Raw genomic sequence first — 26625 nt, 5'->3', positions numbered from 1 at the left:
CTAAGTCAGATAACGGTTATCCTGGGTCGGGTGAAGGGGCTGCAGTGGGAGGGAGCAGAGAGAGATTTCTGGGAGTCCTAGTAATACAGCTTCTTGATCTAAGAGATATAGAGGTGACCTCAGTTTGTGAAATTTATCAAGCTTATAATTCTCTACATATCTTAAACATCTATAAAGAACTAATGACAACAACAAATCCATCACAGATCTCAGGGTGTCAAGAACTGTCTGGAAAGACAGTGTTTAAGCTGGAAATAAGATATTTAAACTTAGGCAGACAAAAAATAATATACAAGTCAAGCAGGATAAGGTCTTAAAAAGAAAAATAAACAAATTTAAGAGCCAGTTTCAAATCCTGTCTAACAGCAGAAACTCAGGTAAGCAGTAGAACTTTCTCTTAAATTAAAAAACTTAGTCTTTAATCTCAGTGCCTTTGTTTAAATATTCATTCCAAACTGAGGCATGTTATTTTAAACTTCTACAGGTGATTTTTTTTTAAATGGTATAAAATAAACATGGAAAGTTCATTGGACAAATTTTTTTACCTTCTATAATAAGTATAGTCATTAGAGAATACAAAAATGGGAATTTGGGGAATGGTATATTTAATTTCATGGACAAATTTGATTTTTTTCATTAAAGCTAAGTAGCTTTATCCTGAGCCATTAAAAAAAAAAAAAAAGAAATAATGCCATTAGCAGCAACAAAGGTGGTTACATTATCATACTGATGAAGAAAGTCAGAAAAGACAAGTATCATATGATATCACTTATATGTGGAATCTAAAATATGGTACAAATGAATTTATTTACAAAAAAAGAAACAAGACTCACAGACATAGATACGAACTTATGGTTACCAAAGGAGATGTGGGTTGGATAAATTAGGAGTTTGGGATTAGCAGATATAAACTAAGATATATATATATATATATATATATATAGATATATATATATATATATATATATAGTGTGTGTGTATATATATATAATATATATTTTATATATTATATATATAATAAATAAGAAGGACCTACTGTAGAGCAAGGCAACTATACTCAATATTATATAATAACCAATAAAGGAAAGTAATCTGAAATATATATAGGTATACACACATATATATATAACTGAATCACTTTGCTGTACACCAAAATCTAGCAATCTAAATCAACTATCCTTTGATTTAAAATATTTTACTTAAAAAATTTTTTATTAAGTAGCTTTAACTTTAGGATGTTAGTGTTTAATAATTATAAATACTGATTGATGTCTTTTATAAAATGGTTCAAGGATAACCTGGCAATTATATGAAGAAAAGTTATGACCAACCTAGATAGCATATTCAAAAGTTATGACCAACCTAGATAGCATATTCAAAAGTTATGACCAACCTAGATAGTATATACAAAAGCAGAGATACATTACTTTGCCGACTAAGGTCCATCTAGTCAAGGCTATGGTTTTTCCTGTGGTCATGTATGAATGTGAGAGTTGGACTTTCAAGAAAGCTGAGCACTGAAGAATTGATGCTTTTGAACTGTGGTGTTGGAGAAGACTCTTGAGAGTCCCTTGGACTGCAAAGGAGATCCAACCAGTCCATTCTGAACGAGATCAGCCCTGGGTGTTCTTTGGAAGGAATGATGCTAAAGCTGAAACTCCAGTACTCTGGCCACCTCATGCGAAGAGTTGACTCATTGGAAAAGACTGACGCTCGGAGGGATTGGGAGCAGGAGGAGAAGGGGACGACAGAGGATGAGATGGCTAGATGGCATCACTGACTCGATGGACGTGAGTCGTGATGAACAGGGAGGCCTGGCGTGCTGTGATTCATGGGGTCGCAAAGAGTCGGACACAACTGAGCGACTGAACTGAACTGAACTGAAGGCAAATTTCAATTTGAACTTTCTGGGTACAGTTTGAAGGCATAATATCTGATACATTTTCCAGGTCTTTTTTTTAATTGTATACTATTATTATATACCCTAGCTATATTTTTTTGTATCCTTAATTGATTTTGTAAAGTCCAAATTTATATAGCATTAAGATAATGGATATCTGTATTTCTCAAAATGCTTTTCAGACAGCGTTCTACACTATGTTTATCTGTAATTAAAGCAAGTCTGAATTTGGGGAGATCTTCAAAGGTAGTCACACATGTATATACCACTGAACTGTACACTTTAAAATGGCTAAAATATAAATTTAACCATATAAAATAAAAGTTTTGGTTAAAATTTAACCAAATTCTCTGTTATAAAATAACATAATTTTTTTTTTTTAGTTTAGTTTTTTATTTTTTAAATTTTAAAATCTTTAATTCTTACATGCACTCCCAAACATGAACCCCCCTCCCACCTCCCTCCCCATAACATCTCTCTGGGTCATCCCCATGCACCAGCCCCAAGCATGCTGCATCCTGCGTCAGACATAGACTGGCGATTCAATTCACATGATAGTATACATGTTAGAATGTCATTCTCCCAAATCATCCCACCCTCTCCCTCTCCCTCTGAGAACATAATTAAATCACAAGAAGATGAACAACAAGAAATTTTTTTAAAAACTTTTGAAAGGGGTACAACAGACAAAAAGGTCACATGCTGTAAGATTCTATTTATATGAAATGTTCAGAATAGGCAAATCTATGGACAGAAAATAGATCTGTGCTTACTTAGGTCTGAAGGAGTGCTGTTGGGGGAAAATGGGAAGTGACTGCTACCAGGTACTGTTTCCTTTGAGGGTGATGAAAATGTTCTAAAATTGACTTTAATGAGCGCTGCACATTTCTGTGAATATACTAAAAGTCACTGAACTGTACATGCTAAATGGGTAAACTGTATAACCTGCAACTATATCTTAATCATTTTGATACTTAAAAAAAAAAAATGAGGTGGAGTAATTACCCAGCTTTTGACTGGTGAAAACTCTTTCTTCTTCCTGAGAGCAATGTTTACCAAGTAACAAAGGTTTTATATCATAACATTCCAAGTCTGATGCCCCATTTCTACCTCATCTCTCCTGGATGCCAGGGTAAGTTACTGAAGTGTGGTAACCCTCATACCTCACATATCACAAACTCTTCTTCTATAAAAGGAGAATAACAAGGGATACAATAAAAGAACTACAAAAAGCCTCCAGAACAACAGCAGGCAAACAGATGCTGTTCATTAACAGCTTGAAGACTTTACTGAAAAACTAAACAGATCAGGTCTATGCAGAGTAATGAAAAGAGAAACAGAGTTCCAGAAAAACATCTATTTCTGCTTTATTGACTATGCCAAAGCCTTTGACTGTGTAGATCACAATAAACTGTGGAAAATTCTGAAAGAGATGGAATACCAGACCACCTGACCTGCCTCTTGAGAAACCTATATGCAGGTCAGGAAGCAACAGTTAGAACTGGACGTGGAACAACAGATTGGTTCCAAATAGGAAAAGGCGTACATCAAGGCTGTATATTGTCACCCTGCTTATTTAACTTGTATGCAGAGTACATCATGAGAAACGCTGGGCTGGAAGAAGCACAAGCTGGAATCAAGACTGCCGGGAGAAATATCAATAACCTCAGATATGCAGGTGACACCACCCTTATGGCAGAAAGTGAAGAGGCACTAAAAAGCCTCTTGATGAAAGTAAAAGAGGAGAGTGAAAAAGTTGGCTTAAAGCTCAACATTCAGAAAACGAAGATCAGGGCATCTGGTCCCATCACTTCATGGGAAATAGATGGGGAAACAGTGGAAACAGTGTCAGACTTTATGTTTTGGGCTTCAAAATCACTGCAGATGGTGATTGCGGCCATGAAATTAAAAGACGTTTACTCCTTGGAAGGAAAGTTATGACCGACCTAGACAGCATATTCAAAAGCAGAGACATTACTTTGCCAACTAAGGTCAGTCTAGCCAAGGTTATGGTTTTTCCAGTGGTCATGTATGGATGTGAGAGTTGGAAAAAAGCTGAGCGCCCAAGAATTGATGCTTTTGAACTGTGGTATTGGAGAAGACTCTTGAGAGTCCCTTGGACTGCAAGGAGATCCAACCAGTCCATTCTGAAGGAGATCAGTCCTAGGTGTTCATTGGAAGGACTGATGCTAAAGCTGAAACTCCAATACTTTGGCCACCTCATGTGAAGAGTTAACTGATTGGAAAAGACTCTGATGCTGGGAGGGATTGGGGGCAGGAGGAGAAGGGGACAACAGAGGATGAGATGGCTGGATGGCATCACCGACTTGATGGACATGAGTTTGGGTGAACTCTGGGAGATGGTTATGGACAGGGAGGCCTGGCGTGCTGCAATTCATGGGGTCGCAAAGAGTCGGACACGACTGAGCAACTGAACTGAACTGATGCAGAGTAATGAAGCAAAGAAAAGTAGACAGCCCTGGAAAATGCAAATTCTGTCGAGTCACGCCTCCATTCAGGTAGGAAGAGGAAAAGGGTATCATCAGACCTATCCTTCACTTTAATCATGCATCTCCATTTCTACAGTTATTTCACACATAAATTCAAATTTTACTTCTTGATCCACCAAACTGACACTTTTCTTTTTTGTTTTTGACTCATTTGTTTTGGGCCTCCCTGCTGGCTCAGATGGTTTAGAATCTGCCAGCAATGCGGGAAACCTGGGTTCGATCTGGGTTGGGAAGATTCCCTGGAGAAGGGAATGGCTATCCACTCCAGTATTCTTGCCTAGAGAATTCCATGGACAGAGGGGCCTGACAGGCTACAGCCCATGGGGTCACAAAGAGTCAGACACAACTGAGTGACTTTCACTTCACTTCACTTCATTTTCCCTACATAATTTCGTGAGAATAATGAAGAAAGAAGCATTCTCTGTCCTCTCCTATCATAAACTGTCTGAGGCCACTTAACTAAAGAAAAATTTGCTCAAGTATCTGTATCCAATACCTCCGCTAGAAGTCCAGGAGCTCAGGAATGGTGGTTTTACCCAAAATCTTTTCACATACAGAAGAAACAGCTCCATGATTAAAAAGGACAGGCTAGATCTACACGTCCTAACACTGAATGTTGTTCAAAAAGCTCTAAGAGGGGAAAAATTGTTGCAAATTAGTATATATAGTATATTACAATTTATGAAATACTATTCGTTAACTACTTTGTGGTATATGTTTATACATATAGATGTGCATAAGTAGAAAAATCTGGAAGAATATACAGCATCTCCAAAAATCAGCAGTAGGGCTTACTGAAAGAAAGACTATGAGGTCTTTGACTGTCTACCTTCTACGTTTCTGAATTGTTTGAAAATTTTATAATAAGAATGTTTTACTTTTATAATCAAGATCAAAATTTGCTAAAGGCAATAAAAGAGAAAATTGAAAGAACTACAGCCAAATTGCAGAACTCCAGCTTTTACCCCTACTTCTCCAACCTTCTACCCACACACCACCACTTAAGAAGGTGCCAATCTGCTTAGGCACAATGGAAGCCTTTCTCCACAAAGGAAAAAAATGGCTCAGTTCTCCTATAGCCTCCTCTTCCCTCAGAACACAAGAATATCAGAGCCATGACTTGTGAGAACGAAGAAAAACTGCCCCAGAACTCACCAGAGTTTCCAGACGTTACAGAATCACTTCCTTCCTTTTCTTGGACTTTCCTCGCTTTCTTTTTAACAGGCCCATCACTCTCCAGTGCTCTCTTTTTACTTCTGTCAATTTCTGCAACCTATGTTAGAAAAGGTTGTGTCACCTCTACTCTCAAAATTTGATGTACGCAAAATAATTTAAACTTTACTTCTGAATGACAGTAGGTTCTTGCCATCCACCCTTCATAGAATTGTCTACTTAGAGCTATGGGTGAACTGTTCTACCATCATCAAAGATAAGCAGGAGGTCAGGTCACGAGCCTCGGCATCTCAAGCAGTCCTAGAATTAGAACCAAGGCTGCTAATTTTCTTCACTTAATCAGCCTTGTCCTAGCTCAGATTATGAATCACACTACTTACCTACGTTAAATAGAGTACCTTCAAGAAAAAAAACTAATATTTAGATAATTAAAGAATGGTATCATTTTTGAAATGTTCATTGCAATTTAACTCTTTCATAGCCAAACTTGGCTTGTTTTACCACTGAAGATGCCACAAGATTATGGACTGTATGCTGACAGAAAAACTGTCAAAAACTTAGCTCCTTCACCAAATGACCTGTAAACAGTAGGTGTAAAATAAAATCTTGGTGAATTCATGGAAATGCACACTATGGTCAAAAAACAAAGACAGGAGAGGTACAATCCTCTATAGAAGAAATATAAATGAAGGGAACAAAATTTTGAAGCAGCCAAGCTGTCACCTGCTTCAAAACCTGGAGGGTTACTTAAAAGCCAATCTACAACTGCCTTCCACATTTTCAGTTCGAGAAATGCTGTACCAGGGAGCCCCAATGAGGGCTCACCCTTAGGTTTTCCTTTGTGGCAGTGTTTCTGGTCAAAAACGCAACAAAACTATTTTACTCAAAGGATGGCAAGCAACAGGAAGGACCCAACGACTAGCACATCTGTATCGTCTCAAGAAACTTTTATCCACTCATATCGTGTATCAGACTTTATAATCTGAACCACAAGGGGTAGGTACAGCCACCAGGGAACCGCACAGAAATCATGACTTTTACTGGTAATCACCCGAAACATTGGGCAAGGCTGTTTTAACGCCAGTTTTCATCCAGTCACCTAACTAAACAAATACAAATGAACAAGGCTCTTCTTCAACCCTCAATTCAGGCCGGGGCGGGGGAGGGGGGCCGTGGGGGAGAGGGGCCGGGGGGAGGCGGGGCGGGCGGGTAGAATGGAGATTAAAATGAACAAGGCTCTTCTTCAACCCTTAATTCAGGGGGGAAAGAAAAGGTGGGAGGGGGGGGCGGGCGGGTAGAATGGAGATTAAAAGAGGTATCCTCTGACCCTACTCATCAGAATGGGCGTCAGGAGACCTGAGTTTGTGTCTCAGGGCTGCCATTAAGAGTTGGTGTGACCGTAACCTCAAAACTAATACCTCAAGTGTAAGTGTGAAGTGAAGGTCGCTTAGTCGTGCCCGACTCTGTGCGACCCCATGGACTTCTCCATGGAATTCTCCAGGCCAGAATACTGGAGTGGGTAGCCTTTCCCTTCTCCAGAGGATCTTCCCAACCCAGGGATCGAACCCAGGCAGCACTGCAGGAAGATTCTTTACCAGCTGAGCCACAAGGGAAGCCCGGTTCGAAGGGCACCTAGGATGGAGGCGGGCCTACCTCTTCCTACCGCCTCCTTCCTGAGCCCTGCCCCTTTCCCGTCTGGCCCAGTCACCTCGCCGATTCTCGCGCACAGTCCCCGCCTCATCCCGCCCCACCCACATGCGCAGCCTCCGCCCATCTGGCCCCGCCCTCCCCGACTGCCCCGCCCCGTCCTGGACCGAACCCACCACGTGTGGCTGCAACTGCGGCGGGAGCGTGGACGCTAGGGGCGCCGCGGAGTCAGAGTCAGGGTCCGCCTTCTCGGCTGCAACCGCTGGGGATGCGGTGGATTTCAGGCTTCCCGTAGACTGGAAGAATCTGCTCAAAACAGCCTGCCTTGCAGACGCTGGGTTGGCGGGAGCGGCGCCGCCGGAGGCCGGCTTCCGGCGCGACATCGCAAGGCCGGGAGTCAACAGCCCGAGAGCCAACAGCCCGAGAGCCGGGCCTAGCCGGGAGCGCGGGCCCGCGGCCGCAGTTCCCGGGGTGTCTGCGGGCGCGAGCACGTCGTGACCCGGCGGTGCGCCGGGGCGGGGGGCGGGACGGGGGTGCGGTCTCGCCTACACAAATAGGGCTGGAGGGGCGGGGCGGCCAAAATTTCGCGCCAAGCTGGTTGTGCGGAGACCGCGGTTCACGGATAGCTAGAAAGTGTTTCCTGCAGCTGTCATGGTTCGTCCGCTAAACTGCATCGTCGCTGTGTCCCAGAACATGGGCATCGGCAAGAACGGGAACCTGCCCTGGCCACCACTCAGGTATCTGCTGAGCCCGGGGAGGTGGATGGGTCGAGAGTGGAAGCTGGCGCCAACGGCCCTTGGTCGGGATAGCTGGGACGCGTCGCGCCGACGCTGGGAGGAGGAGGGATCGGTCTCGTGACCTGAGCTGGCGAGAGCTAGGCTTGGGCTTCATTCTGCTTCCGGAGCTTGGCTGCAAGTTATTGATTTACGTCCCGCTCCAGCTGCCGGGCTAGACCTTTACTCCCGGCTCCTACCCCGGGAGCAAAATCCCAGCCCTGAAAGTCCTCACCACCACCCCGCAACCAGCGCCCCGTTTGTCGGAGGGCTTTAGAGCTTAAGCCCATGGGATCACATTCTGAGGAACTGCGTGTTTCTCTTAACTTGTAGGAATGAATTCAAGTATTTCCAAAGAATGACTACAGTCTCTTCAGAAGAAGGTAATGTGGCATTTTTAAGTGCTTCAAGTTTGCCAAAGGTCTTGCCTGAGGAAGCTTACCAGTGCAAATTTTACTTAAGTGAAAAGTTTCTCATGTTAGTCTTGGACCTTTTGTCTTAACATCAGTGTGTATACAGTTCCCAAGACTCATTAAACATTCCTTAAAAAAAAAAAGTTTATTTGAAATTTGATGTGGGCGCGTACAATTCAGGTATTGGGCAAAATTGGAAGCTAGGTAAAGGCTTCTGTGGAGGTCAGTGCTCGCAAAGGAGAACGGAAGAGGCTTTTGAAATCGCTGCTGCTGTAAGATGTCTGAATGGCAGTGGATAGGACAAAGGGCAAAAAAGGGTTACAAGATGCTCGATTTGGAGATCCGAAAGTTGAAGGTGGTGCAGTAAGGCAAGGATGAACTCTCATTTCCAGTTTGATAGTCTGAGTGACATGGGGAATAGTGAGCAGCTCTAATGATGACGATTTTGAAGTGCTTGTAGGATATTCGAGACAACTTCAGGCCCAGGGAACGAGGTGAACTGAGCCACTGGCAAGAAGAGGATAACCAGGGAAAAGAATATGGGCATGAGGGATAGGACCATTTAAAACCTAAGAGGAGTGTATCTTTGTTCATTGGAGGAGCAGGAGCAGCGTAAACAGGGCAACCATAAATCAGAAAGGAGCAGATGCAGCGTAACTGTAGTGGCAGGGATAAAAGGTCCTTGGATTTGGCCCTTGAATCACTGGTGGAGACAAGATGGCAAGAGCTTTAAGGCAAAGGATTGACATGAACGCTGTCAAGAATCTTAAGTATGGCCTGCTAATAAGAGCAGCCTCTGCCTGTTTGCTTGTTTTCGGTAAATATAGTATTTCTTGAATGAATGAATGAATGAAAGGGTACCAAGGATGTCTTGGCTGTCTCCCTACGTCCTTCATTCATCACTTCTACCTTAGTTGTTAGGTCTGTGCCATTTTCCTCATCAGAATTCCTCACCTGTTAGCTCCATTAATAGTTGATAATCTCCTTATTGAACACATAAAGTCCTGTCCTTGAAAATATAGTGCATATTGTATAAGGGTTCTCTGAATTACGGGGGGGGGGGGGTGTTTATTCTTGGAGGAAAATAAAATTTTTTGCAGTTTGTAAATTTCATGTTTTTGTTTTGAAAAAAATCGAACTAATGATGATTCTTCAAGAAAACAGACACATGCACTCCTTTGATAGTCTCTCAGAACATGTCAAAAATCAGAAATGTATATGTTCCTTTGATCCAGATATGCAGCTCCCAAGGTTTTTCCCTCCTAAGTAATTAAACAAAAATGGAAGCTACATATGTAAAGTTTTTATAGAAGCAGTATACTTGAAAGAGAAGCATAGAGGCACAATTGATAATGTTTTAAGCTCATTGCTTAGAATATAAAGCAGCTATCTTTAAGAAAAATTAAGTAAGTAAAGTCGCTCAGTCGTGTCCGACTCTTTGCAACCCCATGAACTGTAGCCTACCAGGCTCCTCCCATGAGATTTTCCAAGCAAGAGTGGAGTGGGTTGCCATTTCCTTCTCCAGAGGATCTTCCACACCTGGGGATTGACAATCTGAGCCACCAGGGAAGTCTAATTTAAGAAAAATTACTGTAATTTAAATCTATAAAGTATGCAAATATAAATAATGTGTATATGTGAAAGTCACTCAGTCATGTCCAATTCTTTGCAACCCCATGGACTGTCTCCAGGCCAGAATACCAGAGTGGGTACCATTCCCTTCTCCAGGGGATCTTCCCAACCCAGGGATCGAACCCAGGTCTCCCACATTGCATGCGAATTCTTTACCAGCTGAGCCACCAGAAGTGAAGTAGCTCAGTCATGTCCGACTCTTTGCAACACCATGGACTGCAGCCTCCCAGGCTCCTCCGTCCATAGGATTTTCCAGGCGAGAGTACTCGAGTGGGTTACCATTTCTTTCTCCAGGGGACCTTCCCAACCCAGGGATCAAACCCAGGTCTCCTGCATTGTAGGCAGCCACTTTATCATCTGAGCCACCAGGGAAGCCCTTAAATACCCCTAACAACTTAAATACCCTTAAGAACTCAATTGCCCATAACAATAAATAAGTCTTAAATACCCATAACAACTCTACAAGGAACCATTGTTATCTCCATTTTATAGGTAAGGAAAATAAAGCACAGGAAATACACATGACTAGCTCAGTAGATGACAGAATACATTCGATTTTAGCACTTCATCCCAGTATCTTTGCTTTTAACTACTATAATGTACATGATTACAGTTGATTAAAGCTATATATTGGTTATAAATTGGCTAAAGGCAAAGGGAATAATAGTTACTAGATTTAGATAATGGATGACATGATAAATTTTGGTAAAGCTGTTTTTAATTTTAATTTTTAAAGCAGATCCACTAGGTGTCACTATGACCATCATCTATGCATATATGTATAAGTATATAAAAATATATATATATGCTCCCAAAATATATTTATTCTTTCCATGTGATTTTAAAGGTAAACAGAATTTGGTGATTATGGGTAGGAAGACCTGGTTCTCCATTCCAGAGAAGAATCGACCTTTAAAGGACAGAATTAATATAGTTCTCAGTAGAGAACTCAAGTAAGTACTGTAACAAATTTACTGCAAGAAAATCGTGTTCCATTTCTTAATGGTAGAGGTTTCAGTTCAGTTCAATTCAGTCGCTCAGTCGTGTCCAACTCTTTGCGACCTCATGAATCTCAGCACACCAGGCCTCCCTGTCCATAACCAACACCCGGAGTTCACTCAGACTCGTGTCCATCGAGTCGCTGATGCCATCCAGCCATCTCATCCTCTGTCGTCCCCTTCTCCTCCTGCCCCCAATCCCTCCCAGCATCAGAGTCGTTTCCAATGAGTCAACTCTTCGATGAGGTAGGTGGCCAAAGTACTGGAGTTTCAGCTTTAGCATCATTCCCTCCAAAGAAATCCCAGGGTTGATCTTCAGAATGGACTGGTTGGATCTCCTTGCAGTCTAAGGGACTCTCAAGAGTCTTCTCCAACACCACAGTTCAAAAGCATCAATTCTTCAGTGCTCAGCCTTCTTCACAGTCCAACTCTCACATCCATACATGACCACAGGAAAAACCATAGCCTTGACTAGATGGACCTTAGTTGGCAAAGTAATGTCTCTGCTTTTGAATATGCTGTCTAGGTTGGTCATAACTTTTCTTCCAAGGAGTAAGCATCTTTTAATTTCATGGCTGCAGTCACCATCTGCAGTGATTTTGGAGCCCAAAAAAATAAAGTCTGACACTGTTTCCACTGTTTCCCCATCTATTTTCCATGAAGTGATGGGGCCGGATGCCATGATCTTCGTTTTCTGAATGTTGAGCTTTAAGCCAACTTTTTCACTCTCCTCTTTCACTTTCATCAAGAGGCTTTTTAGTTCTTCTTCACTTTCTGCCATAAGGGTGGTGTCATCTGCATATCTGAGGTTATTGATATTTCTCCCAGCAATCTTGATTCCAGCTTGTGTTTCTTCCAGTCCAGCGTTTCTCATGATGTACTCTGCATAGAAGTTAAATAAGCAGGGTGACAATATATAGCCTTGATGTACTCCTTTTCCTATTTGGAACCAGTCTGTTGTTCCATGTCCAGTTCTAACTGTTGCTTCTTGACCTGCATACAGATTTCTCAAGAGGCAGGTTAGGTGGTCTGGTATTCCCATCTCTGTCAGAATTTTCCACAGTTTATTGTGATCCACACAGTCAAAGGCTTTGGCATAGTCAATAAAGCAGAAATAGATGTTTTTCTGGAACTCTCTTGCTTTTTCCATGATCCAGCAGATGTTGGCAATTTGATCTCTGGTTCCTCTGCCTTTTCTAAAACCAGCTTGAACATCAGGGAGTTCATGGTTCACGTATTGCTGAAGCCTAGCTTGGAGAATTTTGAGCATTACTTTATTAGCATGTGAGATGAGTGCAATTGTGCAGTAGTTTGAGCATTCTTTTGCATTGCCTTTCTTTGGAATTAGAATGAAAACTGACCTTTTCCAGTCCTGTGGCCACTGCTGAGTTTTCCAAATTTGCTGGCATATTGAGTGCAGCACTTTCACAGCATCATCTTTCAGGATTTGAAACAGCTCAACTGGAATTCCATCATGTCACTAGCTTTGTTCGTAGTGATGCTTTCTAAGGCCCGCTTGACTTCACTTTCCAAGATGTCTGGCTCTAGATTAGTGATCACATCATCATGATTATCTGGTTCGTGAAGCTCTTTTTTGTACAGTTCTTCTGTGTATTCTTGCCACCTCTTGTTAATATTTTGTGCTTCTTTTAGGTCCATACCATTTCTATCCTTTATCAAGCCCATCTTTGCATGAAATGTTCCCTTGGTATCTCTAATTTTCTTGAAGTCTTTTCCATTCTGTTGTTTTCCTCTATTTCTTCGCATTGATCGCTGAAGAAGGCTTTCTTATCTCTTCTTGCTATTCTTTGGAACTCTGCATTCAGATGCTTCTATCTTTCCTTTTCTCCTTTGCTTTTCGCCTCTCTTCTTTTCACAACTATTTGTAAGGCCTCCCCCGACCGCCATTTTGCTTTTTTACATTTCATTTCCATGGGGATGGTCTTGATCCTTGTCTCCTGTACAATGTCACGAACATAGTTCCATAGTTCATTCCATAGTTCATCAGGCACTCTATCTATCAGATCTAGGCCCAAATTAAAGTCATCTAATTATCAGCCTTAATGACACCTACAAAATACCTTCACAACAACACCTAGATTGCTGTCTAAATAACTGAGTACTGTAGCCTAGCCAAGTGAATATATCAAAGACCGTGGGAAGGAAAAAAACACTGCATAACTATAGCCTAAGGGGACTCAGGCTTGTATAGATTTTCTCCCAAATCCCTCCTAGAATGGCATAGGTTAAAAACATGAAAGAAAGTGTACCAGAATATTTGCACTGACCGCCTTTGGGTGGGGGAATGCATCTTGCCATCTGCCCCCGTATTCATGCTGGTCTCTCCTGGTTGCAAGGATATTCTGATTATCTCTTTACTTGGTAGCATTGAGACTCACTGATTGTATTGCCATTCCCAGAGATTCTTTAATAACATATTCTTGAATACTACTGAAGTTTATCTATGGCCAGCTTGAGCTAAAACGAACATAAATCTCAATGCGGGAGATTTTCAGTTGGGGAAGCATATCTCCAATTTCTTCCTTATGACCCCCCTGTGGTGTATCTGATTGGATTTGGTTTTTTCTTATGCATTTATATATAACATTCATTGGTGTATTTTCACTTTTTTTTTAATAAGGCGGAAAGAAAATTTAAAATCTTTATTACCAAGCACACCAAGGAAATAAGGATACCAGTTAGGGAAAAATTTTAGAGTTATTTTTTGTCCTTCCTTCTGCTTCCCTACTTGTGGTCAGTTCCACATATATCCTGAGCACCTGCTGTGTGCCAGGCACTGCTAGGTCCTAAATAAAAATGGGGAGATTCACACAGGTAAATCTCTAAATCATGTAAGCTTTTAGATAGATTCACTTTCTTACCAGCCCCCTGCCCCCGCCAGTGTAAAAAGAAACTGAATCCTCAAAGTAGCCCCAAAATTTGCTGCCAGATATTAGTCATTTTGGGTAAGTGTTTCCTTAATGAGGTATAGGAAAAAAATGCCTTTGCAAAGCTTTCTAGACAATCCAGTTGTGGCTTTAAAAGAAATATTATGCAGCCACATTTGGAAAACAGGTATTTTCTCAAAACATTAAGCATAGAATCATCATATGCCCCAGCAATCCCACCCCTTGGTATATATACCCAAGAGAAATGAAAACATAATTACATAAGAACCTGTACACAGATATTCAAAGCAGCATCATTCATAGCAGCCAAAAAATGGAAACATCCCAAATGTCCATCAACTGATGAATGGATCAACAAAATGTGCTATATCCATGCTATGGAATATTATTCCACAATAAAAGGAATGAATTACTGATACCTGCTACAACATAAATAAACTTGGAAAACTAGAGTTTAATATTATTTTATAGTTTTTCTTTTGAAATACATACTATGTACAACAAAATGTGCATTTTTGTCTTATGTGTACATTTCCTACATTTTAACAAATGTATGCACCTATGCCTCTGATGCTGGGAAAGATTGAAGGTAAAAGAAGAGGGCAGCAGAGGATAAGATGGTTAGATAGCATTACCGACTCAATGGACATGAGTTTGAGCAAACTCCGGGAGATGGTGGAAGACAGGGAAGCGTGGTGTGCTGCAGTCGATGAGGTCACAAAGAGTCGGACATGACTTAGCAACTCAGCAACAACATGCACCAGTATAACCCCATATCAAAGGTAGAGAACGTTACTGTCACTCCCAGAAAGCTGCCTCAAGTCCCTTACTGGTGAATCTTTACCCCTTCCCTCCAGAAACAACCACTGTTCTTATCTTTCTCCACACATATCATGCGATATCACAGGTGGTTTTGGTTTTGATTCATTGTGGACTGTACATAAACAAATAAGGGTTAAATTATTGGCCATGGGCCATACTGATGCTAAATGCTTTTTATTGAAAGATTTTATGTTTATGATGATTTTTACTTTATAATTACTGCTTCCTAGTCAGATTATTTTACTAATATGAATGGTGTTTGTAGATATCATGTGTAATTCTTTCTGTTAATCTCAGGGAACCTCCAAAGGGAGCTCATTTTCTTGCCAAAAGTCTGGATGATGCCTTAGAACTTATTGAAGATCCAGAATTAACAAATAAAGTAGACATGGTTTGGATAGTGGGAGGCAGTTCTGTTTATAAGGTAAGTAAAATTATCTGTGAATATAAAGAAATAGTCTACCCTCTTTCAGCCTCCCTGCCATCTGAACTTTGAAAAAATAAGCCATGAGCAAAGCATGTTATTTCTATAAATTAGACATACTGTCAGTTTGAATTACTCATTTTTTGACACTATCACACAAACTAAATGAAATTTTTAAAATAAGTTTTTAGGTCTATACCAATTTATTTTCAATTCAAAATAGTTGATGTTTCCAATTTTAAAAACATTCTAAACCCTGCCTGAGAACTGTATTTGTGTGCATTGTTTACTGTTCCGTATGTGCCTGGCAGACACTGAGTTATCATCTGTTTTTCAGGATAAATACGTTACTTACTGAGAAAAGGCTGTGGCTGTCCATTGATATATAGTGACTAGGTGGATATGAGCTAATTAAAAACAGAAGACTCCCTCAACAGTTTTCATTTAAAATGATAGGGAGAAAGTGTTACATGATTTCATATCATAAAGGAAGACAGTATGTAAAATAGAAAATAATTCCTGTTGCTGGATACCAGAAGACCTCCAGCTTTAGAAAATGCTGAGGTTAATAAATAGAATTTTATAACATTGATGAAAGATGAACATTTATGGGGAGAAAAAAAAGTCAGCCCCTATCCTTTGGTGGCTTGTGGTAATATACGAACACAAATTATTTTAGAAAGAAGAGGTATACCAAGATCCCAGTTGGGATTATAAAAATTCTTGTTTTTTGTGTTCCTCTTTCTACAACCTTTATTTCCTCCATTTGTAATAGGGGGAAAATGGACATTTTTCTTTGGTCTTTTTGGCCAAGTATGAATTTTTTAAGAAAATAAATCCTTTCTTTTCTTCAGTGTCTATCATATTTTGAATGATTCAATACTGCAGTCACTTGAAAATGTATTCTAAACGATATAAGTACTTAAATACATTTATATAATTTGATATATCTAAATGCATATAAATAAAGAAGTAGAATCCCTAGGTGATAATTCACTAGGGATTACTTCACATCACAATGACTTGTAGAATATTCAAATCTACCAGCCTGTTTTTGTAAACAGAGTTTCATTAGAACATGGCCATGCCTATTGGTTTATTGATGTTTATGACTGCTTTTGCTACAAAGGTAAGAAACTGTATGGCCCACAAAGCCTAAAATATTTACCATCTGACTCTGTACAGAAACAGTGGACCAAATATCATTAACTATTACTTTTTTCCCAAACTTTGAGCTTTTTATTTTGTATTGGGTATAGCCAATTAACAATGTTGTGGCAGTTTCAGGTAAACAGTGAAGGGACTCAGTCATACATATACTTGTACAAATATCATTAACTTTGACATAGATCTTCAAATGCTACTGTGATTAGTCCCTTCAATTTTTCTAATTTTTGGTACAGTTGAATTGATTTGGTTGGGGCAAGAGAAAAACTGATTTAATGGAAGCCATAGTATTGAAAATAAAAAGTAAAATTTGTTCTATGACCTTTAGGTGGAATCTTAAGGATTACAAACACTTGAATTTATATGTATATGGTTTTGTGGGTTTGTTTTGTTTTTACCTCTGTAAGCTATTTCAAAATCAAGAGTTATTGCTTTCCTAGAGCTACAGTTGGGACTGACTCCTGACTTTATATTCAAATTTTAAGATATTTGTTCCAGGGAAGTTTTTTCTGTAGAAACTAACAACAGTGTTATAGGCAGTGCCACTGTCTCCATAAAACCAAATGCAATCATTGGCAACAGCAGACAGAATGTGCTACCTACTAGCATTGTGACTATCTGCTGAGAAATTGAAACATTATTAAATTTTATGTAAAGGTGCTAAGTATGCCCTTGGGATTTTCATTAGTCAAAGTTTCATGAAATTGCTATCTTATCCATATATACATATATATATATATATATATGTAAGTTTTTTCCATGGAGGGAAAGTAGATAATCTGGGGGTTTTAATTCTTAAAAAACAACCAAAGATGAAAGACAGATTGAATGCTTAGATGCAAAAAGAGTTTATGCAAGCAAACTAGAGCCCAGAGTATATTTGATTCACCCTTGTAATTATTGATAAATGATTAGGGCCATTCTCAGCTAAGTCATACTTAGCTGAGACCCAGAGTGAAGTATGAGACCCATACTTAGCAGGGACCCAAAGTGAAGAATAGGATAATTATAGTATACTTTGGAAGTAATTAAAAATATTAGAGTTTCTATAGCTTTAGACACAGATAAATAAGGAAATTAATGCCTTTTGTTCTATTTCAAAGGAAGCCATGAACAAGCCAGGCCATCTTAGACTATTTGTGACAAGGATCATGCAAGAATTTGAAAGTGATGTGTTTTTCCCAGAAATTGATTTTGAAAAATATAAACTTCTTCCAGAGTAAGTAAAATGTTATCAATTAGTCTGAAGCAACTTTGGCTTTCCTGCTTAAGAACTATAAAAAAGACAGTGTGTCTTCAGATAGAATTCAAGGTAGTAATGTGTTTTATAGACATATGCTATAGGAATTTTGGGTATCTGCTTTAACACACTTGGGAAGGTACAGGTTTTAATGATTTTGCTGAAATCTAGAGAGTCGGCCTTAGTTGGTTCTGTGAGATCTCTGCCTATTCAGGATCAGACCACTGCCTTAGGGGATACAGTGTTTACCTAGACAGGTGATGTACTATCACTATGCTCCAGATCACATTTTTCATAATAGGAGGAGGGGGGTGAATAACAGGTAAGCATCCAAAGAGTTGCTGTGTGGTGAATTGAAATACTGCAATGTGGTAGATGCTGTATAGTCTGAGAAGTCCTTTCTGAACGGTGATGCCTACACTGAGAGCTAAACAGCAACAAGCCAGCCACACAAAGACCTGAGAAGAGCATTCCAGAAACCAAAAGTAGCTAGTGCAAGAGACCTGAGGGCAGAAACAAGCCTGGCGTGTTCCCTGAACCTGAAAGCCACGGTGGGCATTGAGTGACGAGGGGCCCGAAGGATCAGACCAAGGGCGAGGCTAGAGGGTTCTGAATAGAGAGTGATACTGTTCTTCTGGAGAAGGGGTAGGCTACCCACTCCACTATTCTTGGGCTTCTCTTGTGGCTCAGCTGGTAAAGAATCCGCCTGCAATGTGGGAGACCTGGGTTTGATCCCTGGGTTTGGAAGATCCCCTGGAGAAGGGAATGGTACTCACTCTAGTATTCTGGCCTGCAGAAATCCATGGACTGTATAGTCCATGGGGTCGCAAAGAGTCAGACACTGAGCAACTTTCACTTTAACTGTTCTGTTACGGGAAGTGGGCTGGAGGGACAGGAGTGAAGGAGGGAGGCCGGTTACAGCAGTCCAGGTGAAAGACGAAGGACCTTAGCAGTGGTGGAGGTGGAAGAGGAGGTTACATTTGATTTACTCTGTACTTGTGCTTTTAGCATGAAACTGATTGTTTTAAACATTTAAACATTTTAAACATTTCAGTTTAAAAGCACTTTTCAGCTGTGGGCTATGGAGAGTAGATTAATTATACCAACACTTTTAGACTAGCTCTTAACACATTCTTTCAGACATTCTCAGTTGAAAGCAGTTTTCCTTTGAGTGCAAGTTTGATTTTGGAAATTCCTCCTAAAAGCAACATTCAGAGCAGAGTCTGTATAAATGGATGATGAGGGCCAGTCTCAATTAAGTCATACTTTTGCAGGGTAAAATATATATATTTACTGTAAAGCTTTAGAGTAAAGTATATTGCTTTCTAGAGTTGGGGCTTCCCTGGTAACTCAGCTGGTGAAGAATCTGCCTGCAATGCAGGAGACACAGTGTAATTCCTGGGTTGGGAAAATCTGCTGGAGAAGGGATAGGCCTACCCACTCCAGTATTCTTGCCTGGGAAATCCCGGGGTAGAGGAGCCTGGCAGGCTACAGTTCACAGAGTCGCAAAGAGTTGGATACAACTTATGACTAAACCACCACCGTATATACAGTTTTTAAAAACTGTGTTTCTTTTTCCCAGCTTTATTTTCTTTTGTACTGCTTAGATTGCTGATTCTCACCTTCTGTGGATACTGATCTCTGCTGTCCCTCTTTTTTACATTTCTTTTTTTGCAACTAACAAAAAGAATAAATTACTGTGTGACTCAGCTTCATATTAAATACCTTTAAAATACCTTTCTAAACCCTGTTGCTCTGAATCGGACATCTTACAAAGCTGTGACCCTTTAGAATTCTTTATAATTTAAATACAGGGCTGGCTTTTTGACTCTTAGAAAAAAAAAAATGAACATCTTTACTGAGAAATGATTCACACATCTCAACATTCATCCATTCGAAATATAAACTTCAGTGATTTTTAGTATATTCAGAGTTTTGTGGCTATCACCACAATCTCAAGTTCAGAACATTTTCGCCACCACCCCAAAAAATCCCTGTGCACATTAGCAGCTGCTCTTTATTCCCCTCCCATCTTGGCTCTAGGGAACACTAATCTATTTTCTATCTCTATAGATATGCCTATTCTGGATATTTCATATTAACAGAGTCATATAAAGTGAAGTCTCTAACTTAGTATTCCATTTGTAAGGTCATCTATGTTGTGACTGGTTTGATCTCCTTGCTCTCGAAAGGACTATAGTCTTCTCCAGCACCACAGTTTGAAAGCCTCAATTCTTCAGCACTCTGCCTTCTTTATGATCCAGTTCTCACAACCATTTGTGTCTACTGGAGAGACCATAGCCTTGACTATACGGACCTTTGTTGGCAAAGTGATGTCTTTGCTTTTTAACACACTGTCTAGGTTTGTCATAGCTTTCCTGCCAAGAAGCAGTCATCTTTAATTTCATGGTTGCAGTCACCATCCACAGTAATTTTAGAGCCCAGAAGGAGGAAATCTATTACAGCTTCCACCTTTTCCCCTTCTATTTTCCATGATATAATAGGACCAGATGCCATGATCTTAGTTTTTTTTAATATTGAGTTTTTAGCTGGCTTTTTCACGCTCCTTTACCCTCATCAATACAATACAGTATTGTAAACTATAGGCACAGTGTCACACAGAACATCTCCAGGACTTACTTATCCTGCTGAAATTGTATATACCCTTTGAACAGCTACTCCCTGTTTCCTCCTTCCCCCAACCCCTGGGAACCACCCTTGTACTCTCTTGCTTCCATGAATTTGACCATTGTAGATTTTTCATTTAAGAAGAATCATGCAATACTGTCCTTCCGTGACTGACTTATTCCACTTAGCATAATGTCCTCCAAGTTCATCCATGTTGTTACAGATGGCAGGATGGCCTTCTCTTTTGAAAGCTGAATGATAGTCTATTTTATGTATACATATTTTCTTTATATATTCATTTGTTGCTATAGTTTCCATATCTTGGTTGTAGTGAATATGGAAATGCAATTATCTCAAGAGCCTTACCAGACTTCACTTACTAAGTCACTTACTTACCAGAAAAATGAGAGTTAGTGTTGGCAAGGATGTGGAGAAATTAGGACTCTTGCACACTACTGATAGAAATGTAAAATGGTGCAGCCACTATGAAAAACAGTATGATGGCTCCTCAAAATACTAAACGTAGAACTACCATATGATCCAGCAATCCCACTTCTAAGTATATACCCAAAGGAGGGCCTGAGTTTTGACTTAGAAGCTGGTGGGAACACCAACCTAAGTGAGTGTTAGGGCACAGAAAAAATAAACAGTGATTCTAGTAAAGGATTTGCAGTAAGCCACACAGTGGGGAAGTAGAGCAGTGCCGTGTCTACTAATTAAACAGAAATCAAGAATATCCATATATTACATATAACTTCAGTTCCACTCTGACAGCTAAAGGTTGAATTTTATTTTCCCTTTGCTCACACAAGAAATTTGATACCAAGTTTAAGACTTACAAAACGTCCTTAAGAAATTTCATATTAGCTGGATAATAAAGTGGAAAGATAAAGCAAACTGCTAATAGTGGTTAGTTTGGGGGTGAAGAATTAGGAGTAAGAAGGAAAGGAAGAATTATACATTTCATTTTCTAACCTTCTATAGAGTTTGAAGTTTTCTTACTGTTTGCATGTGTGATGTATTTGCATAATATTTAATTAGACATCTTTTTCTTTTACAGATATCCAGGTGTTCCTTTGGATGTCCAGGAGGAAAAAGGCATTAAGTACAAATTTGAAGTATATGAAAAGAACAATTAATGTGAAAATGTTTTCTGATCTATTTCAAGCCTTTCTAAGCAATGTACTTTTATTCCCTATTAATCTTTTTTTATTAATTATTATTGGAGTATACTTGCTTTACAATGTTGTGTTAGTTTCTGCTGTAGAACAAAGTGAATAAGCTATCCATACACATATATCCCGTTTCTGGATTTCCTTACCTTAGATCACCACAGAGCACTGAGTAGAGTTCCGTGTGCTGTACAGTAGGTTCTCATGAGTTATCTGTTTTTTACCTAGTTGTATATTCCCCATTAATCTTAACTAGACTATATCAGATACCATTTGTAAAACATTTCTTGCTATAACTGTCTGAATTCCCATTAAGGGCCAGGAATAGGTTACCAGCACCACCTAGGGTAGAATATATCTATCAAGACAGTCCAAAGTGGGAGAGTCCCCTGGTGGCAAGAGTTGAAACCAGAGCCTGTAGAGCTAGGGGGTAAGTTCAGAGGTCAGAAATGGACAATAAACAGAAAAACTAGCATCCAGTTATCAAATTAGATCAAAAGAGGGACTAAGAATTACTCCATATAGATCACACTACTGAAAAAAATTCTGTTCACTCAGACCATTCCACAAGGATAGTGATGAACAGGCACAAGACTACCTTTTGAGTTAAGAGAACGTCTGAGACCTTTAAAAACTTTGTTTCCGACCTTCAGTGAGATTTCACAGGATGTTACAATGATAGAACAAGAAGTGGCTGCTCTTTACAAAAAAGGATGACCTAAAATCATGCAAAATGGCTTAAATTTTAAAAGGTAATAAATTGAGAGTGAATATTGCTAGAAACCAAAATTAGTAAGTTAGAAACTAAACATCACAGAATTAAAAAATGAAAACTAAACCATGTTTTACCCATCTTATTAGCAAAGATTTAGATTACTAATATAAAAATATAGCATTTTCTGCCTATAAATTGGTACAACCTTTTTAGTGTGTAAGTTAGCAGTATTAATTAAAATTCAAAATATTCTGGGTTTGGACCCAGAACTTCCACTTCTAAAAATTATTCCTGAACAAAGAGATGGGTCCAAGAATATTTGTTGCAAAATTTTGTTTTAAACTTGGAAAGAACCCAAATGTTGATTAATAAGAACTACTTAATGTCTATAAAATGTAACATCTGCAGCAGTAAAAAAAAAAAAAAGGATTGACTGAAAGATGCCAAAAACTGCTAAGAAGCAACTTATGTATCAACTCAAAATGTTTAATAAATGTTAATGTGTGGGAAAAAGCATGCCGCAAACTATTGATAGTACCAGTTTGGAGTGTTATTTTCTGCATTAGGTATGTCTGTTGTGATTAAACTTTTTGAAGTGTTATGTGCTCATTTTTATTTAAAAAATGACTTAATAAATAGAGCCCTTTATGTTTAGCAGTAAAATTAGGATACAGGCCATCAGAAGTAAAAAGAAATGTCCTAAAATCTTCCTAGAGGGAAAAGACAGATCACACAGAAAAATAGGAACCAATACTAAGGAAGACTTACAAACCACAAGAAAACAGTGGTGCTCTCTGCAAGGAACATAACCAGAAAACTATTAGAATCCAGAATTTATAGATCTTAGATACTGACACGAAAAAGAAGGAAGCTGATTAGAGAAGAGGAAACTCAAATGACCAGAAATATATATAAAGATGTCCCTGCCTAACTGGAGAAATGCAAATTAAAGCTACAGCAGGGTACCATCCACACACATCAGATGGGGTATTCTCACTAATACCAATTTATTTGATAGATGATATCAGAAAGCATCAGTTCGTATGTGGAAAAGTAAAACCAGGAAGGTAAAAAGGCCAGTTCAAGGTCAGCAAGCAGGTTCCCACTGGGTTACAAACTCAGTACTGCTGAAATATCTGGGAAATGGAGGGGAGGAAAGCTGGAGTATTTATCGATTTATCCATCACTCATTGATGGGGCTACTCCAACTAACTACTAGACAGAGTCCCAGGTATTTGCAATAAGGCTGCTGACATGCTCAGTTCAGTTCAGTCACTCATTGGTGTCCGACTGTGACCCCATGGACTGTAGCACGGCAGGCTTCCCTGTCCATCACCAACTCCCGGGCTTAAACTCATGTCCATTGCGTCAGTGATGCCATCCAACTATCTCATCCTCTGTTGTCCCCTTCTCCTGCCCTCAATCTTTACCAGCATCAGAGTCTTCCAGTGAGTCAGTTCTTCACATCAGGTGGCTAAAGTATGATATGCTCAGGACCAGCAAATGTAAACACTGAAAACAATTCCATATTTATGATTATGTACAGTTTCATACTAATTTATATAGTAAAGAGTATAAAGGCACAGATAGTTTAAAGTATTTTACAATTTTAAAATACATAGCAGCATGAAGACCAATTAATTACAGGTTCAGGAGAGGAATGATGGTAATTCAGACTGGAGAGTTGGGTGCAGTAAAAAATTTGATTCAGGATAGATTTTAAAGTTGGAGGTAGCAGGATTTTCTGGTGGTACTGGATTTTGGCTGTGGACCTACTGAATTTGAAATACCTATAAGGAAGGAAAAAGGAAAAGGAAAGAAAAACTGAAATAATAGAACCATGCTGTTAAAATTCTGAGAAATTATTTTTAACTGATAAATCTGTGCTAAGTCACTTCTTTCATATATTCAATTTTAAATTCTATGTGGCATCCACCTTTGGGGCTGATTTGGCATTTAATTATATTAACCACATTGCTATAAATGACATTCCCAATCAGTAGATTAAAGCAAACATGTGCCCTTCCCCTCCAGTACATTAAAAGTGAAAGTAATGCTGTTCACTCACCATGTTGATTGAGAATTCACTGCCTTAGCAGATAAAACCCTAATCACAATGACTTAACACATGGAAGTTTAGTGCTCAGATGAAGTCTAACACAGGTGTTTCCGGTCAGCTGGTAGCTCTCCAGGTGGTGATAAAGGGAGCCAGGTTCATTCCACCTTGTGGTGTCTGTCTTCTACTAGACATTTCCAGGATTGTTGCCAAAAAGGAAAAAGCATGGAGGATCACTTGTGGGAGGTCTGGCCGTGAGGGCAGTCCAGGAACTGGTTACACGTGACTTTCTTCCACATTCCACTGACCAAAACTGTCATATAACCACATCCAACTGCAAGAACCCTGGGAAATGTAGTCTAACTGGAAGACCAAAAAAAAAAAAAAAAAACACACAGATTGGGTGAGCAGTTAGCCAGACAGGGACAGAAAGATCAGGATTATAACTTGACGTACGCCTCCAATTTTCTGTTTTTGAATCTTTAAATAGTTTGGAGATGCATCTTGCTTCGAAAATCATTTTGTGTTGTTTCAGAGGGCTCCGAAAAGCTCTGGTACCACAGTCCTTTATGTCTCAGTGCAGAAAGAATTCAGCGAGAGGAAAAGAGATAAGAATAGGATGCTTGTGAGGCTTACAAGAGGATGGGTGAGGCAGTGCCATGCACAGAGAACTTCCTGGGCTATAGTTTTATAATCAAAGGAAAAGTGAGGAGATGGAGAAGAACTTTGTCTTTCTTGAGTAGACATGATTCCATCATCCGCTCCTCCTCCAGGTTGGGCAGGGGGGTTTTCTTGTTCCTGTGTGGTCAAGCTAGGTCCACAAGTTATTGTTTTTTATGTGTGCAGAGAGCATATCCAAGGGATCATTAACTTATTGAACTCAATAGCAGGATGTGGGTCTCAAGCCACCATTGTTTTGCTGTTTGGGGGCCTGTCCCGTGCTTCTGTTGCATGGTTCTGTTACCAAGCAAGCCTGCTTGGTTTTGTGGTTAAGAACACCTGCTTTCTTGAGTAATCATTAACTTACAAGGGTCTCCCATATTTTTTTTTTACTTAAAATCCCCAAGTGGGATTAACTGTTTATTCACCTACTTGGTCGCTTTATCCCTATCACTTCTAGTACGGGCCGTTGAGTTTTTTGAAACTAGAAGACTGGAAAGAGTTAATGCTAATTGTTCTTTAGTGGTCGTGAGAAATGTAAGCAGAGTGCAGGTCTTCTTAGGAAAGAACTCTGTATTTTAGGAAACTGACTCATTCACGGGCAAAGACTAGATGACTCTGGTAAAGAATGGAAAGAGTAATACCATTCTTTGCACATGGCGGTAATTTTGTCATTTAGAGCCTTTGTTTAACATTACATGTTGGGCTTGGATTTTAATTGCATATTACCTGTATTCTCATTGCCTATGTCATTCTATTTAGTAAAAAGTGTTCTTCTATTGTGGGATATATTCTTGTTTGACTTTTCCATCTGATTAGGAAACCTGTCCTTCCCCAACAGGCTCTTAACAGCATAGATTTCTTCACATTCTATCCTCAAAGCTTACTCCTTTGTAGGTCTTTGTTTCAAGTCATGAGTGGAAAGCCTATGGGTCTCATTTGCTGAGTGCTCTCTGCTGGCTCTTACCCACTAGAGTTCTTTGTGTATCTCCAGGCAGCCTGACAACCCAAACATCTGTCTCACTTCCCTAGACAGCATTTTGTCACATTTGAATTGAAGTTAAGAGTGCTGTCAGTTCACTTAGTACAAACTCAGAGGAGCAGGAAGAAGGTCCATCCAGATTGAATGGTTCTGAATTTCTATCTTAAAAACTACTGCTAGTACTCAAGTACACAATGTGATTGAATTGCTCTGGATTTTCCATAGAATCAGAAATATATATGTCAATTCCAGGTGGCGCTAGTGGTAAAGAACTTGCCTGCCATCGCAGGAGCTGTAAGAGACATGGGTTCAATCTCTGGGTCGGGGAGATCCCCTGGAGGAGGGCATGGCAACCCACTCCAGTATTCTTGCCTGGAGAATCCTATGGACAGAGGAGCCTGGCAGGCTGTCGTCCATAGGGTTGCACAGAGTCGGACACTACTGAAACGACTTAGCATACATACATACATGTATGTATGTGTATGTATGTGTGTATGTATATATATAAGGAGATTTAAGTTATTGACTCAGTTAATTGTGAAGGCTAACAAGTCTGAAGTCTGCAGAGGAGGCCAGCAGGCTGAAATTCAACCAGCAGTCGACACTGCAGTCTTGAGGCAAAATTTCTTCTCTAAAAAACCTACTTTTGTTGTTCATGGCAGCACTTTGTATAACAGTCAAGACGTAGGAGCAACCTAAGTGTCCACTGACAGATGAATGGATAAAGATGTGGTACATATATACAGTGCAACACTAGCCATAAAAAAGAATGAGATAATGCCATCTGCAGCAACATGAATGAGC

The 26625-nt window shown here is 39.7% G+C and overlaps 2 protein-coding genes and 1 long non-coding RNA gene across 4 annotated transcripts in view; 1 reads left to right on the top strand and 2 right to left on the bottom strand.

Annotated features, from left to right (window-relative positions):
- The window catches only part of MSH3 (mutS homolog 3), a 194903-nt gene extending 186804 nt beyond the window's left edge, over positions 1-8099 (bottom strand). Inside the window, exons 1-2 of one of the 2 annotated variants that reach the window (XM_069590046.1) lie at positions 7410-8099; positions 5566-5683 (exon numbers count right to left, since the gene is read on the bottom strand). In XM_069590046.1, coding sequence (XP_069446147.1) covers positions 5566-5683; positions 7410-7613 — 322 coding nt within the window. In that variant the 5' untranslated portion in view covers positions 7614-8099. Of the gene's footprint in view, positions 1-5565; positions 5684-7406 lie in introns of both variants that reach the window. The other variant, XM_069590045.1, reaches the window with a different exon arrangement.
- DHFR (dihydrofolate reductase) lies at positions 7366-22722 on the top strand. Its single transcript, XM_069590052.1, has 6 exons — positions 7366-7967; positions 8337-8386; positions 10896-11001; positions 15075-15201; positions 17472-17587; positions 21297-22722. The coding sequence occupies exons 1-6, from the start codon at positions 7882-7884 to the stop codon at positions 21373-21375; spliced, it is 564 nt and encodes a 187-aa protein (XP_069446153.1). The 5' UTR covers positions 7366-7881; the 3' UTR covers positions 21376-22722.
- A 384-nt stretch (positions 22723-23106) lies between these two features.
- On the bottom strand, positions 23107-24474 carry LOC138440481 (uncharacterized). Its single transcript, XR_011257045.1, has 2 exons — positions 24192-24474; positions 23107-23913 (listed from the first exon to the last, which is right to left on the bottom strand). It is a non-coding gene; the product is annotated as an uncharacterized lncRNA (long non-coding RNA).
- Between the last annotated feature and the right edge of the window lie 2151 nt (positions 24475-26625).

The sequence above is a fragment of the Ovis canadensis genome, chromosome 5, assembly GCF_042477335.2.
Source record: "Ovis canadensis isolate MfBH-ARS-UI-01 breed Bighorn chromosome 5, ARS-UI_OviCan_v2, whole genome shotgun sequence".
Lineage (NCBI taxonomy): Eukaryota > Metazoa > Chordata > Mammalia > Artiodactyla > Bovidae > Ovis > Ovis canadensis.
The sequence above is the reverse complement of the archived record's forward strand: the minus strand, read 5'-3'. Positions and strand labels throughout refer to the sequence as shown.